Raw genomic sequence first — 14,693 nt, 5'->3', positions numbered from 1 at the left:
TTTGAACAAAATAAGAATATTAATAAAGAAATAGAAATTATAGAAAGGAACCAAAGAGATTCTACAGTTGAAAAATATAGTGGCTAAAATGAAAAATTCATTAGAGGGATTTTTGATAGCAGATTTGAGCAGACAGAAGTAAGGATCAGTAAATTTGAACCCGGACAGTTAAAATTGTCCAGTCTAAGGAGCAGAAAGAAAAAAAAATGGGGAAAAAAAAAAACGGATAGAAGACGAGGGACCTGTGAAATAGTATCAAGTGTACCAACATATACATTACAGAAATCCCAGAAGGAGGAGAGAGAAAGGGGCAGAGAAAATATATGAGGAAATAATGGCCCCAAACTTCTCAAATTAGATGATTTTACACATCCAAGAAGCTCTAGAAACTCCAGGCATAAATGCAATAGATTCACACTGAAACACATTATAGTCAAATTGTTGAAGCCCAAAGACAAAGAAACCGTCTTGAAGGCAGCAAAGGAAAAACTCCTCATTGTTTACAAGAGATCCTCAATAAGATTAATGGGTGATTTCTCTTAAAAAATCATGGAGGGGGACAGCCCCGGTGGCGCAGCAGTTTAGCGCCGCCTTCAGCCCAGGGTGTGATCCTGGGGACCTTGGATTGAGTCCCACGTCGGGCTTCCTGCATGGAGCCTGCTTCTCCCTCTGCCTGTGTCTCTGCCCCTCTCTCTCTCTGAATAAATAAATAAAAATAAATCTTAAAAAAAAAAATCATGGAGTGGGAGATCCCTGGGTGGCTCAGCGGTTTGGCGCCTGCCTTTGGCCCAGGGTGTGATCACGGAGTCCTGGCTTGGAGGCTCCTGGCATGGAGCCTGCTTCTCCCTCTGCCTGTGTCTCTGCCTCTCTCTCTCTCTCTCTCTCTCTCTCTCTCTCTCTCTCTCTCTCTGTCTATCATGAATAAATAAATAGAATCTTTTTTAGAAATCATGGAGGTCAGAAGCAACAATATGACATATTTAAAGTCCCGAAAGAAAAGTACTGTCAGTGGATAATTTTGTACTTGACAAAATTATTTTTTGAGCATAAAAGATAAATTAAGACATTTCCAGATAAATAGAAGTTAAGAGATCTACCCCATAATACATGCTGTAGAGTACTTCAGGCTGAGAAGACACTAGACAGTCAAAAATTTGAGAATAAAGGTGACTACATAGGTAAATATAAAAAACAACATTATTGTTAATTTTGGTTTATTACTCCATTCCTTTTTGCAATGTGATTTAAAAGGCGATGAATATGGGCAGCCCCGGTGGCGCAGCGGTTTAGCGCCGCCTGCAGCCCGGAGTGTGATCCTGGAGACCTGGGATTGAGTCCCACATCAGGCTCCCTGCATGGAGCCTGCTTCTCCCTCTGCCTGTGTCTATGCATCTCTCTCTCTGTGTATGTCTCTCATAAATAAATAAAAATCTTAAAAAAAAAGGTGATGAATAAAACAACGATCGCAAATTTATGTTCATGGACATACCGTATGTAAAGATGTAATTTGTGACAATATAGGGGGAGGTGGAGATATATATGAGCAGAGTTTGGTACTATTCAAACTAGGTTGTTATAAGTTTAAGATGTTAGTTATAATCTCCAAAGTAACCACACAGAAAAGAACTAAAAAATATACAGAAAGGGAACAAAAAAGACAATCAAAATATAACATTAAAAAAATCAGCTAAATCCTAAAGGAAAGCAGTAATGTAGGAACTGAGGAACAAAAATTTATAGGACACAGAACACAAATAGTTAAATAGCAGAAGTAAATTCTTTATCAGTAATTACTTTAAGTGTAAATGGATTAAATTCTTATTAAAGGGCAGAGATTAGCATATTGGCTAGAAAATTCAATTTTCTTGTTGGGAATGTAAAATGGTGCTTCTGCAATGGAGAACAGTATGGCTTTTCCTCAAACAATTAACAATAGAATTACCATATGACCCAGCAATCCCATATTTGGTTATATATCCCAAAGAATTGGAAGTCTCAAAGAGATATTTGCCATGCTTATAGCAGCATTCTTCACAATAACCAAAGGTGGAAGCAACCCAAGTGTTCATGGATGAATAGACTAAGAAAATGTGGTGTATACACACAATGCAATATTCAGCTTTAAAAAGGAAGGAAATTCTATCACATGCTACAACATGGATGTACCTTGAGGACATTATGTCAAATGAAATAAGCCAGGCACAGGAAAGCAAATACTGTATGATTCTACTTATAAAAGATATTTGAAGTCAAATTCAAAGAAAGAAAGTAAAATGGTAGTTGCCAGGGGCTGGAGGACAGGAGGTGGAAACAGGGAGTTGTTGTTTAATGAGTATGGAGTTTCAGTTTTGTCTGATGAAAAAGTTCTGGATATCTGTTATACAACAAGGAGAATAAACAACACTACTGAATTGTGTGCTTCAAAATGACTAGGATGTTAGGGGCACTTGTCTGACTGGCTCAGTCAGTGGAGTGTGCAACTCTTGATCTCAGGGTTGTGGGTTCGACCCCCATGTTGGGTGTAGAGATTATATAAAAATAATAAAATCTCTAAAAAATTATTAGGGTGGTAATTTTGTGTTATGTGTTTTTTACTAAATTAAAAAGCAAAATTTATTAAAATCCTTTTGTGTTAAAAACACTCAGTAAACTAGGAATACGAGGGCACTTCCTCAATGTGATAAGGGACATATGAAAAAGCCACAGCAACATCATACTCAATGATGAAAGCATGGAAGTTTTCCCCCTAATATCAGGCATGAGACATTCTTGCTAATTCTTTCAACATAGACTGTAAGTCCTAGTAGACAAATTACACAAGAAAAAGAAATAGAAGGATCTAAAATGGATCCATAAAAAGTTCACAAAAAATTATTAGAGCTAAAAAATTAATTCTGATAGCCATTAATTTGTTCTCTAGAATTAAGTCTGTTTCTTGATTTGCCTCTCTCTCTCTCTGTTTCCCCCCTTCTCTCCTTTGTTTTGTTTTTTAAATTCCGCATAGGAGTGAAATCATGTGGTAATCAAATGAAATCATTTGTCTTTTTCTGAATGATTTATTTCTCTTAATATAATACTGTCTAGCTCCATCTTAAAGTTTGCAGGATATAAAAACAGCACAGAAAAATCGTTTGTATTTCTATATTCTGATATGAATAGTCCAAAAAAAAGAAAAGAAATAAAGAAAAAATTCTACTTACAATGGCATCAAAAAGATTAAAATACTTAGGAATACATTTAGTGAAGGAGGCAAATGACTTGTATACAGAAAGGGACAAAACATTGACTGAAGAAATGGAAGAAGATCTAAATAAATGGAAAGATATCCTATGTTTATGGATTGAAAGACTTACTGTTGTAAAGATGACAATAGTCCCCAAAGTAATCTATAGATTCAGTGCAAATCCTATCAAAATTCCAATTGCTTTTTTTTTTCAAAAATAGAAAAACTCTTTCTGAAATTCCTATAGAATCTCAGTAGACCCAAAGTAGTCAAAATAATTTTGAAACAGAAGAACATATTTGAGGGGCACCTGGGTGGCTCAGTTGGTTAAGCCTCTGACTCTTGGTTTCAGCTCAGGTCATGATTTCATGGGTTGTGGAACTGAGCCCTGTCTTGGATTCTGTGCTTAGTGGGGGATCTGTTGAAGATTCTCTCTCTCCCTTTTCCTCTACACTCCACCCCCTCTAAAATAAATAAATAAATCTTAAAAAAAAGAACAAAAATTTGGAAGAACCCCACTTCCTTATTCCAAGACTTACTATAAAACTACAGTGATTTAAAGAGTGTGATGCTGGCATAAGGCTATCTAGATTATAGATCAATGGAATAGAATAGAGAGTCCAGAAATAAATGCATACATCCATGGTCAGTTGATTTTCAACAAAGGTTCCAAGACCATTCAAGGAGAGAGAATAGTCTCTTTGACAATTTGTTCTGGGAAAACTGGGTATTCATGTGAAAAAAAAAATGAGGTTGAATCTTTATACTATACACAAAAATTAAAACTCAACTGGGTGAAAGGCCTACATTTTTAGCTTAAACTTAAAATTCTAGAAAAAAACAGGAGAAAATCTTCTTCATGACCTTGGATTAGGCAAAGGTGCATCTATTTTGACATCAAAAGCATAGGCAATAAAAGGAAAAATAGATAAATTGGACTTCAGTAAAATTAAAAACTGTGCATCAAGAAATACTGTCAATATAGTAAAAAGACAACCCACAGAATGGAAGTAAATATGTGCAAATCATGTATCTGATAAGGAATTAAGATCTAGAATATATAGAGAATTCCTACAACTCAAAAACAACAAAACCAACTAACCAAACGACTCAATTTAAAAATGAATGAAGGATTCGAATAGACATTTTCACAGCTCTCAGGAGTGTAAGCACTGATGCCTCCCTCCATGTTAAGACCTATTGGGTGTTCTGATCACAGAGCTCTATGCCTGTCGGTCTTGTTTGGACATCTCTCTCTACATGGGACATAGACCTTTTTTCCAGGAGCTGTCTCATGTCAGGATTTCTGGGTTTGCCCTTCCTCCATGTGTGCTATTAAAGAGGCTCCAGTGAATCTGCACTGAGTATCTGGCTGATTGAATGATGGACAGGTTATCATGATTGAATGAGTGAAGGGATGCAGATAGCTCTTGTAGTCTCCTACTGTGCTTTCAGGAATTCTCACCTGGGAATCAGAAGACTTTTCTCCTTCTTGCAGGAACTCCATATCTCTGAATCCCACCCTACATGTGTGGAAGGGGAGTGAGTGAGTGTGAAGATGGGTGTTTAGTTCAGGGTTTGGGAAGATCCCATCAACTCAGAAAGGCCTACTGACCTGCCCAGCATCATGCTAATGTTGGTCTTGGCATTGGTGGACTACCAATAAACTCTCCAGGTTCTCTCTGAGCAACAATTCAGGTTTGTGTAGGTCAACACATCCATCAAGGAAGGGGCTGGTAACATGATGGCAAAGGCTAAGTACCTCTGCCAGATAGGTGACAAGTTGAGTAGAGATGGTTCATCCTCTCTGTACTATCTAAAATGGCACTGTTCTAGGTTAATAACATCTCATTTAAAAAATTAACTTCCTTTTCAAAAAGGTACAAAGGTAATGTGCTTATGTGACTTCATGAATCAGTACAAAAATGAGTAAAGAAAAAGTTAATAGTCTTCTTGCTACACCCTGTCAGCCAGGTGTGTATTCCTCCTCTCCATCTCTCTCCATGCCAGTAAATACATATGTGCTTATGCAGAGATTTTTCTTGGTTTTACTGCTTTTACAAAATTGGGATTATTAAAAAAAATTGGGATTATTTTCAATAGTGCACTTTTCTCACCTTGGTTGGAAAGTGTTGGTTCTGGTGAATTAAAAAGTTTGGTATTTATTCAAGTGATAGTTTCCTTATGTATATGAAACTAAAACATTACATTTAATGCTGAAGTTCTATTTGATCTGTCTTTATTCCCTACCTTCTTAAAGATAACTATTTTAATTTAGTTTTTAAGATTTTATTTATTTATTTGAGAGAGAGAGTGTGTGTATGTGTGCATGAGTAGGGAGAGAGGCAGAAGGAGAAGCTGACTCCCCACTGAGGGGGCAGGGAGCAGGATAATGTAGGGCTTGATCTTGGTACCCTGAGATCATGACCTGAGCTTCAGGCAGACAATCAACTGAGCCACCCAGGTGCCCCAACTATTTTAGTTTTCTTTTATCATACATTTACAGCCATGTATATATACTTGTAGAAATTGGGTAGCGTTGTGTTAACAAATTTTTTTAAATAAAATGGGATCGTAGTATGAAAAAAATGGCAGTGGTGGCAAGCACTTATCATTTTGTATAAGTCAATTTGATAGTTAATTTTTTGGAGGTCCTTAAGCATGTATTCCAACAAGTGAGTAGACCACCCACCAATGTACTAACAGTCTTGAAAAAGGACTCAGAATATATACACTATGGATGGAATTTGTGAGGAATATTTTCCCTGGTTTTGCAAAGTAAACCTAGAAGGAACAATAATCTGCCATCCTCAGGGAAAAGTAGAAGCCTGAAAACTTTAAAAAGGAAAGAGAGATTTGTATATTTTAAAATATATAGCCATGAGGAATTAGGAACAGTTTATAAAGAGCCTTCTGACTTTTAGAAACCTGTCCTGCTTTATTTTAACCCTGGAAGACTTCACCCTATAAAAATATATGGGCCATCTTGAGGAAGTCTCAGAGGTGGGTCAGAATGACAGTAGGAGGAAGAAGAAAAATAATGACACTACATGTCATGAGGTTTGGGGCAAAGATTCTAGCTGCATAACTTTTTATGGGAAATATTTACTGCTCGAGACATCTGGTGCAATCCCACTTTTTCAGAAATGATTGTAGGAGGGACGCCTGGGTGGCTCAGGTTGTGATCCTGGGGTCCTGGGATGGAGTCCCACATAGGGGTCCCTGCAGGGAGCCTGCTTCTCCCTCTGCCTGTGTCTCTGCCTCTCTCTCTCTGTGTCTCTCATGAATAAATAAATAAATAAATAAATAAATAAATAAATAAATAAATAAAATAATTGTAGGAGTTAGGATTTCCCTTCCCAAGACAAGGTATTTCAGAATATAATTTCATATTTCCTTTGAGCTTATATCATTTATTTACTGTATTTGTAGACTTCTTTAGGTACTTACAAGAGAAAAATGTCAATCCTCCATGGCTGGTATTAATATGCCTTTTTTACTTCACTTGAGATGATATTCTACACCAAGTGTTTTACAAGGTTCCGCATGAGACATCGTTTGCTGAAGCAAGGACAGCAGGCAACTCAGTTACAAAGAGAGAAATGGAAGAAAGCAAGTATATGTCTTTAAAACTATAAATGCATATATTCCTAGAGGTCTATGTATATTGTATTACACGTACAGTGCTGTCATTTTAGCATTTGTTAAAATAGCTCCCTGTGTGGCAAAGACAAATGGAGAAATGAAGGAAAGAATTGTCTGAGAACCTCACTATAGCTTCTAAGTCTATGGTCTAAAATGTACCTGTCCCTCAGTTTTGGGGGGATCCTTGGAGTTCATGTATCAAGCAGGTTCTCACTTTCTGGAGGTTCAGAGGACAGGAACTGGAATTCCAAGTGGTGTTTAGTGTTCCTGACAATGGGAGCCTTGAGTAATGTAGTAACTTTATATTGTAAAGTACTTAATATTTCCCGATGCGTAGTTTTATACTTTGCTTAGCCCCTGGGGATAGCTGGTGCAGTCATTAGTACTCCATTCAATGGATAAGACCCAGGCCAAAAAATTACTTGCACTAGACACACCAGTGGAATTAACAAAAATGAAAAAAAAAAAAACTCTTCCCAAAAGTAGCTTCGTATTATTATTTTTTTTAAAACAGCAGTTTGAGAATTAAGACAGGTGTTTGACCATAGGTTGTAAGGATAGAATTGTATATCAAATTGCCAGCGGTATGTGAGAGTGCCCTGCACAGCAGAGTAACGAGCACTGTGTTGGAATTTTGCATACAGATGTGAATTTCAGTTCCTCAGGTTTGTTTCCCACAGCATCTGCCTGGGCTCCTGCCTCTGCAGTCAGTAGCTAGTTGATGCTTCTCTCTACATCGATATATAAACTTTCAAATGTACATTCCCAGTACAAGTTGAATTCTATATTAGCATTGCAACACTTAAGACAAAATAGGGGGCAGCCCGGGTGGCTCAGCGGTGTAGCAGCTGCTTTCGGCCCAGGGTATAATCCTGGAGTCCCGGGATCAAGTCCCATGTCAGCCTCCCTGCATGGAGCCTGCTTCTCCTTCTGCCTGTGTCTCTGCTTGTCTCTCTCTCTCTCTCTCTCTCTCTCTCTCTCTCTCTGTCTCTATGAATCAGTAAATAAAATCTTAAAAAAAAACATTAAAAAAATAAAACAAAATAGGGACCCAAAGTGCTCATAAGTGTGTACTGATACAAATTTTTCTCTTTCCTTTTTTCCCATAGGTTTCATCAAAGCAGCTAGTGTTGCTGGGTATTCTACTGAACCAAGATTTCTCCTTGGCAGCATGGACAGAATTTCTATCAATGGTAAATGTAAACGGATATAATTAGAGTTGGAGGTCAATGAGTAATACCTCTTCTTCTTTTGCCTGAGTTTAGAACCAAATGTGAGACTGAGCTAAGGAGGGAGCTCAGACTATCTTTTCTAGAAAACTTGGCTGGATAATGTGGGTGTTTCCCTTTGAATTTGGAAAAGTGCCTAATCATGGATGAAGTTTAAGATACCCATGGTTTCCCCAAACCCCTACCATGAGAGAGTTTGCTTCTGTAAAATTCACAGCATAGAGGAGCAGATAAGAATGTTTGCTTTCTGTAGGCAGAAGAATGCCAGAGAGAGAGAGAGAGAGAGAGAGGAGCTGCTGGCCATAGGCACCTGAATCCTCCTCCTAAACTTACCTGTGAAGTCCTTTTCTACCCTGAAAGCAGGGACTGGTGAGGGGTAAGCACATTCCTGAAGTGATACTCCAGACAAGTTCCCTCCCTCCTCACCATGGGGAGTGTGGGAAACTGCTCCCCTTTAGCTGACGGGCAAAGACTCATCTCACAGACTCGATCATGGTGGAGGCAGAATGGCTCTGAGGACAGGACGAGGAACTAGCATCCCATGAAGCATTTCTTCCCTAAGCAGATATAAAATTTTATTTTATTATTATTTTTTTTGTGTACACATTTAGTTTTATTGTAACAAAGCAACTTGTACACTTTTAACGTTTAAAACTGAGCATCTTTCCTTTCCAGTGAAACAAAAAGAAAATTTAAAAATAAACAGGAACAAAATTACAATAGAGAATGTCAATTCCAAATAAAATCCTACAGGTTCTGCTGATTCTCCCATCGAGTGACAGGGCTCAAGTCATCATTAGGAGAGTTTTATTTTAAAAGTGTCATCTTAAACTGCAAGGATGTCCGTTAAACATCACAATTAAATATGCCAAAGGAGAAGCCATGTTGTCAAAATGCTTACTTAACCCACCCAAACATCTCAAACCCACCCTTTCCTGACCTTCTACAATCTCTGAGCCCAAAGGCTCAGAGAAAGGAGGGAAAAAGCTAGAATTCTATGTACTGCTACACAGGGGCCTAGTACCCTCCAGCTTCCAGCAGAGCTAAGGGAGCAGGTTTTTCTTTTTTCCCACAGAGCACGATGATGTTGATTCCATAAAGTTTGTGTTGAGACAGAAAGGGATAAAAATGAATTTGGAACAGAAAGGGGTAGAGATTCTTTTCCCACTGTATTCTACTCAAGGTATTTACCCACAAAATAAGTTGAGAACCATGGTATAAAGGGAGAGAAAAGAGACTTCAAAAAACAGGGCAAATGAGCACAGAAGAAGGGGGTAAAAAAAAAAGAGATGCAACTTGCTCCCAGGGACTAGAGAAAATTAAAAAAGGAAGGTTGGAATTCATCCGTGTTCCACTAGTCATCTTCTCCTTCATCCTCCTCTCCTCCCCCCATCATCATCTTCATCTTCTTCACCTTCTCCTCATGTCCTTTATCAATATCTTCCAATCCTCTCCCTCCTCCCTCCTCCTCTGCCGCCGTCGTCTTCTTCTTCTTCTTCTTCTTCTTCTTCTTCTTCTTCTTCTTCTTCTTCTTCTTCTTTCTTCTTCTTTCTTCTTCCTCTTTCCCCTTCTTCATTATCCACATCAGGAACCAAGTAGTACTGTAATGGATTTGGCCAAATATCATCTTTGATGACCTCTCCTACCTCATCTGCACCTGCATCAGAAGAGTCAGTAAATCAGGTGAAGAAGCTCTCTGGTTCCTCATACTGTCTCTTCCTGCTGGCTTTATTCTGCATTTGACTTGAACATTTCGTCAAATCCTTTCCAGATTTCCATTTGATTTCAGTGGACTTTGAAGATGGATCACCACCTCTCATTCAGATGAAATTCTTTGGAGAGAACTTTATTTTCAAAGTAAGGGTTTTCATCAAAATAAAAATCTATTCTGTAACCTGATTTAATATCTTCAAATTCTGTCACTTCAACTCTTGTCAAATAGAGCAGCGCCTCTTCATCCTCCTCCCCAAGCAGTGCAGACACTTGTGGATGGTTGACAAATATTGTTGCCCCAAAATTGGGGATTTTGGTGATAAATTCTGACCTCTTCTGAAAAAATGGTTGACAGAGTTTGTTATATGTCTGTCCTACTTTCAAAATCTCCTCACTGGCTTGTTCATTAAGTCTATTTCATTTTGTACTTCATCAATATGTTCAACTGTTTCTTGCCGTTCTTTTTCTCCCTTCAGCAAGTGCTGAGAAGTCGATGTCTCCTCCAGCTTGGGGGCAGGAGGCAGCCTCGGTTTCTTGGGTTGCTTTGTTTGAGGCGTCAGTAAGGACTGGCGTTTGGAGGCCATGCTGTGAGGAAACTCCACGAAACCAGGAGAGAGAGAGGCACATCTGGAAGAAGCTCCAATTACTACATATAAAATTTTAAAAGGAAAAATAGGCTAATTTTGTCACTGTCCAAGCTGGCAAATATGTGGTCTTTCCTGGGTGTAAGAATGTGGACTAGGTCAGTGGTTCCCAACTCTGACCGTGCATCAACCATGGAGAAGAGATTAATCATAAACCCTTATTTCTGGTACCCAACAAGAGTTTCTGAAAGTGGAGTCCAGGGTTCTGCACATTTATGGGTATTTTCTGAGTGATTTGCTTATGGGAAGCATTTGGAACCATTGACCTAGATAGTTTTTGGAGATTAATTTATCACAGAATTCACTTTAAAATGAATGCCTCTAATATTCCTGAGTTTGTCCTATACATTTCCATCTGTGAATTTCATGATAATCATAAATTCAATGTGGTTAGTGTCTCTTTGGTACCTAGGTCTACACAAGGAGATGTGAGAGGGTGATTTTATACTGAGAACCACACACAGGCTAGAATGATTTCATCAACAGAGTCCAGGTCATGCTGTTTTTCTCTGAAGTGGCTATACCGTTTATTAAAAAGTCCATTTGTGCTCCAGTGATCTGAGATACCTCCTTTCTCTTATACTAAATTCCCACATGTCCTGGGTCTGTTCTTGGGCTTTCTGTCCTAACCACTGGCTTAGTGGTTTCTGTATACAAACTGTTTTAATTACAGAGACTCAAATAGTATGTTTAAGTGCCTTATGAGAGTAGTCCCTTCTTTGCAGTTTTTGTTTGTTCGGTGTTTTCCTGGCTATTTTTCTGTGTTTGCTTTTGCACAGGAACTTTAGTATCAACTTGTGTAACTTCATTAGAAGTTGTTGATATTTTTATTAGCATTGCATTACATTTATTATATAATATTCACTTTGGGAAAACTGATGGTAAGTCATTCTGGGCTGGAAATGGGGATGTCTTCCCATTTCCTCAGATTTACTTTTGGCTCTTTCAGTGTGTGATTTTTCTCCCTTATTGGAGCTTGACTCAGTGCTTGAAGTACAAAATGGATTTATTTTCCTCTATCTTTCCAGACCTCCAAGGTGTACAGTGGACAATCTAAGCTGATATGGAGCCCATTCCTTTTCTTTTTTTTTAAGATTTTATTTATTTATTCATGAGAGACAGAGGCAGAGACATAGGCAGAGGGAGAAGCAGGCTTCCCTGTGGGGAGCCCAATGCGGGACTCAATCCCAGAACCCCGGGATCATAACCTGAGCCAAAGGCAGAAGCTCAACAACTGAGCCACCCAGGTTCACCCCCTTCTTTTACATAAAGGATCACCTTACAAATTAATCATTATACTCATCTTGATAATCCATGATATTGAGTTTCTAGGAGCCTCACAATTAGAAGAAACACGTAGATTAGGAAAACTTCCCTTGGGACTATAATGTCAGGTTGGATCATTTGAACTTAATGTTTTTTTGTAGGTCAAAAATAGTTAAAGGGTGCCTGAGTGGCTCATTCAGTTAAGCTCCAACCCTTGATTTCAGCTCAGGTCATGATCTCAGGGTCATGAGATGGTATCCTGTGTTGGGCTTGGTGCTCAAGCAGGGAGTCAGCTTGGAATTCTTTCTCTCCCTCTACCCCACCCCCCTGCTCCCTGTCTGTCTCTAAAATAAATAAATAAATAAATAAATAAATAAATAAATAAATAAATAAATAAATAAATCTTTTAAAAAATGGTCAGATATCTCTAATTTCATATGATTCAACCTCAAAATGTGGTTCTATCATTTAGGGGTCTCTGCTCAATGGTATGGGTCACATACCCAAGTCCAGGCTTCCTACAGAGTGTAGATGCCTTTGTAAAGGTGTTACTTCTGGGTAGCCCAGGTGGCTCAGTGGTTTAGCGCTGCCTTTGGCCCAGGACATGATCCTGGCGTCCTGGGATCGAGTCCCACATCGGGCTCCCTGCATGGAGCCTGCTTCTCCCTCTGCCTGTGTCTCTGCCTCTCTCTCTCTCTCTCTCTCCCCCCCTCTCTCTCTGTGTGTGTCTCTCATGAATAAATAAATAAAATATTTTAAAAAAGGTGTTACTTCTCTCCATCCACAAAATTAGAGGTAGCTGATTAAAATCCTTATGTTTATATGGAAAAAAGCAAATGTTTCCATTATTCAGCTATCTTCTTTGGAATTTCATTTCTATTGACATTTTAAAATAGGCCCACAAATTCTTTGCTACCTCTCCTTTTGAAAAGTGGAGCTTAATGCCCCTCTCCTTGAGTGTGGGCTGGACTTACTGACTTGCTGCTTCTAATGAACAGAATATGAGAGAGGTGATGGTGTGCTACTTCATAGCTTAGGTCATAAAAGACATTGTGGTTTCTGCCCAGCTATCTCTTATATTGCTCACTTTGGGGAAAGTCGGTTGCCATATCTTGAGAACATTCCAGCAGTATCCACTCACTTAAGGAGAGGCCCTTGTGATTAGGAACTGGGTCCTCCTGTCTACAGCCAATGGAGAGGTGAGGCCTTCTGGCAACAGCTATGTGAGTGAGCCATCTTGGAAGCAGACCCTCTGGTGCTAGTCAGCCTTCAAATGACTGCAGTCTTGGCCAACAAGTTAGGCTTAGCTGGGTGGTTCTGGTTCAGAATCTCTCATGAGGTTGCAGTCAAGAATCTTCAAGACTCTTCCCTCACTCAAGACCTCGCTATTAGTCTCCTACCTGGTGAGAGGTGCTATGCCAGGAGAAGAGAGCTGAATGAGACACTTGTGTCCTTCAAGAGCTCACTGTTAATAGGAAGTCAGTGTCATCAGTAATTCTTAGCTATAAATATGCTAGAATGGAAGATACTTAAAAAGCATTTCAGGTTGTATTTGCATGGAGCTTTGGTAGACAAAAGAGAGGCTAGTCTGTTCACTGACTTTTTGAGGAGAGAGAGTGAATTAAGAAGAGACCTCCCCGCCCCCCCGCAGGCAATAGTCAAGTTCACATCACACAAGAAGAGAAAGCTGACCAGACCCCTCTTCAGAGGCCAGGAGCTGCTCTGAAGCTATTCTGCTGGACCAGGAAATCCAGACTACACAAATCTTCCTTAGCAGCAGTGACTATTCCCCAAAAAAATTAGTGGTAAAAAGGGCTGGGTAGGAAGATGGCTGAGGAAATGAATTTTTTTTTCGAGAAGTGAAGTGTTGTATTAATGTGTGCACAGGTGTGCAGCAAGTTCCAGCTATTATTGATTTAGCTCCACTGAAGGGAATCTAGTTCTTTGTTAACAGTACAGCATTAATTAATAGCAAATTAATATCAAAGTCTCATTTCAATGCCAGTTTCCTAAGAGGAAAAAGAGAGAGAGAGAGAGAAATTATGATGTAATTTTTCAACTTTTCCTTGAACACAAAGCCAAAATTTCTTGGCACTGGGGTCATTTAACACAGTATTACCAGGCCCAGGATGTGACCGATTGGCACTTGAATTGAGTCTGGATGTGGCGATTGGCTTGTCCTTGCTCCTGTAATGGGCTGCTACTTCCCTCATAGTTAATGATTTTCTATAGTTGAAATGAAGTTTGGAAACTGACTATATTTGGCAAAACTTGGTAACTGTGCTTATTTTGTCCTGGAGAAAAAAAATCCGACAAATGATCAAAATCACAACCCATATTGATGGGTAATTAAGGGTAATTAAGACTCATGTTAAGTTACAAGTTTTCTCTGACAAGGTCTCAGATACAAGTGAATCAAAGATAGCCAGTGGCAGAGTTAGGATGCTAATATTTCTGATTTTCAATCCTGCCTGTTTCTACTAGACCATTCTGCAGCCCCTCTCCCAATAAATGTATATTTCAGTGTAGTTCACTCTTCTGTCTTGCCCTTGCCATTTAAGAAAATATTTTTATAGTACTTTGTGGTTTATAAGTAGTTTCTATGAATGTTATGCTGGTTGTGAGGTAGGTCTTATTACTTCTTTCTTTTCTTTTTTAAAAAGATATTTATTTATTTATTTATTTATTTATTTATTTATTTATTTATTTATTCATGAGAGACACAGAAAGAGAGGCAGAGACATAGGTAGAGGGAGAAGCAGGCTCCCTGTGGGGAGCCCGATGTGAGACTTGATCCCAGGACCTTGAGATCACATCCTGAGCCAAAGGCAGACACTCAACCACTGGGTCACCCAGCTGCCCCAGGTCTTACTATTTCTGTCTTATGCCGGTGGTATGGGGGTCAGAGAGGCTCAGCAATTGACTGAAAGATTCTCTCGAGGTCCTCTCAGGTGGTGGTCCCTGACCAGTAGC

At 39.0% G+C, this 14,693-nt stretch overlaps 1 protein-coding gene and 1 pseudogene across 1 annotated transcript in view; one reads left to right on the top strand and one right to left on the bottom strand.

Moving 5' to 3' along the window:
* Positions 1–14,693, top strand: part of C5H2orf92 (chromosome 5 C2orf92 homolog) — a 45,064-nt gene that overhangs the window by 26,439 nt on the left and 3,932 nt on the right. Inside the window, exons 9-10 of the mRNA XM_041755418.1 lie at positions 6,734–6,835; positions 7,978–8,061. Coding sequence (XP_041611352.1) covers positions 6,734–6,835; positions 7,978–8,061 — 186 coding nt within the window. The remainder of the gene's footprint in view (positions 1–6,733; positions 6,836–7,977; positions 8,062–14,693) is intronic.
* Positions 9,333–10,409, bottom strand: LOC121491049 (annotated as a pseudogene).

Source organism: Vulpes lagopus, chromosome 5 (genome assembly GCF_018345385.1).
Source record: "Vulpes lagopus strain Blue_001 chromosome 5, ASM1834538v1, whole genome shotgun sequence".
Lineage (NCBI taxonomy): Eukaryota > Metazoa > Chordata > Mammalia > Carnivora > Canidae > Vulpes > Vulpes lagopus.
Note: the sequence above shows the minus strand (reverse complement) of the source record. Positions and strands in the feature narration are given on the sequence as shown.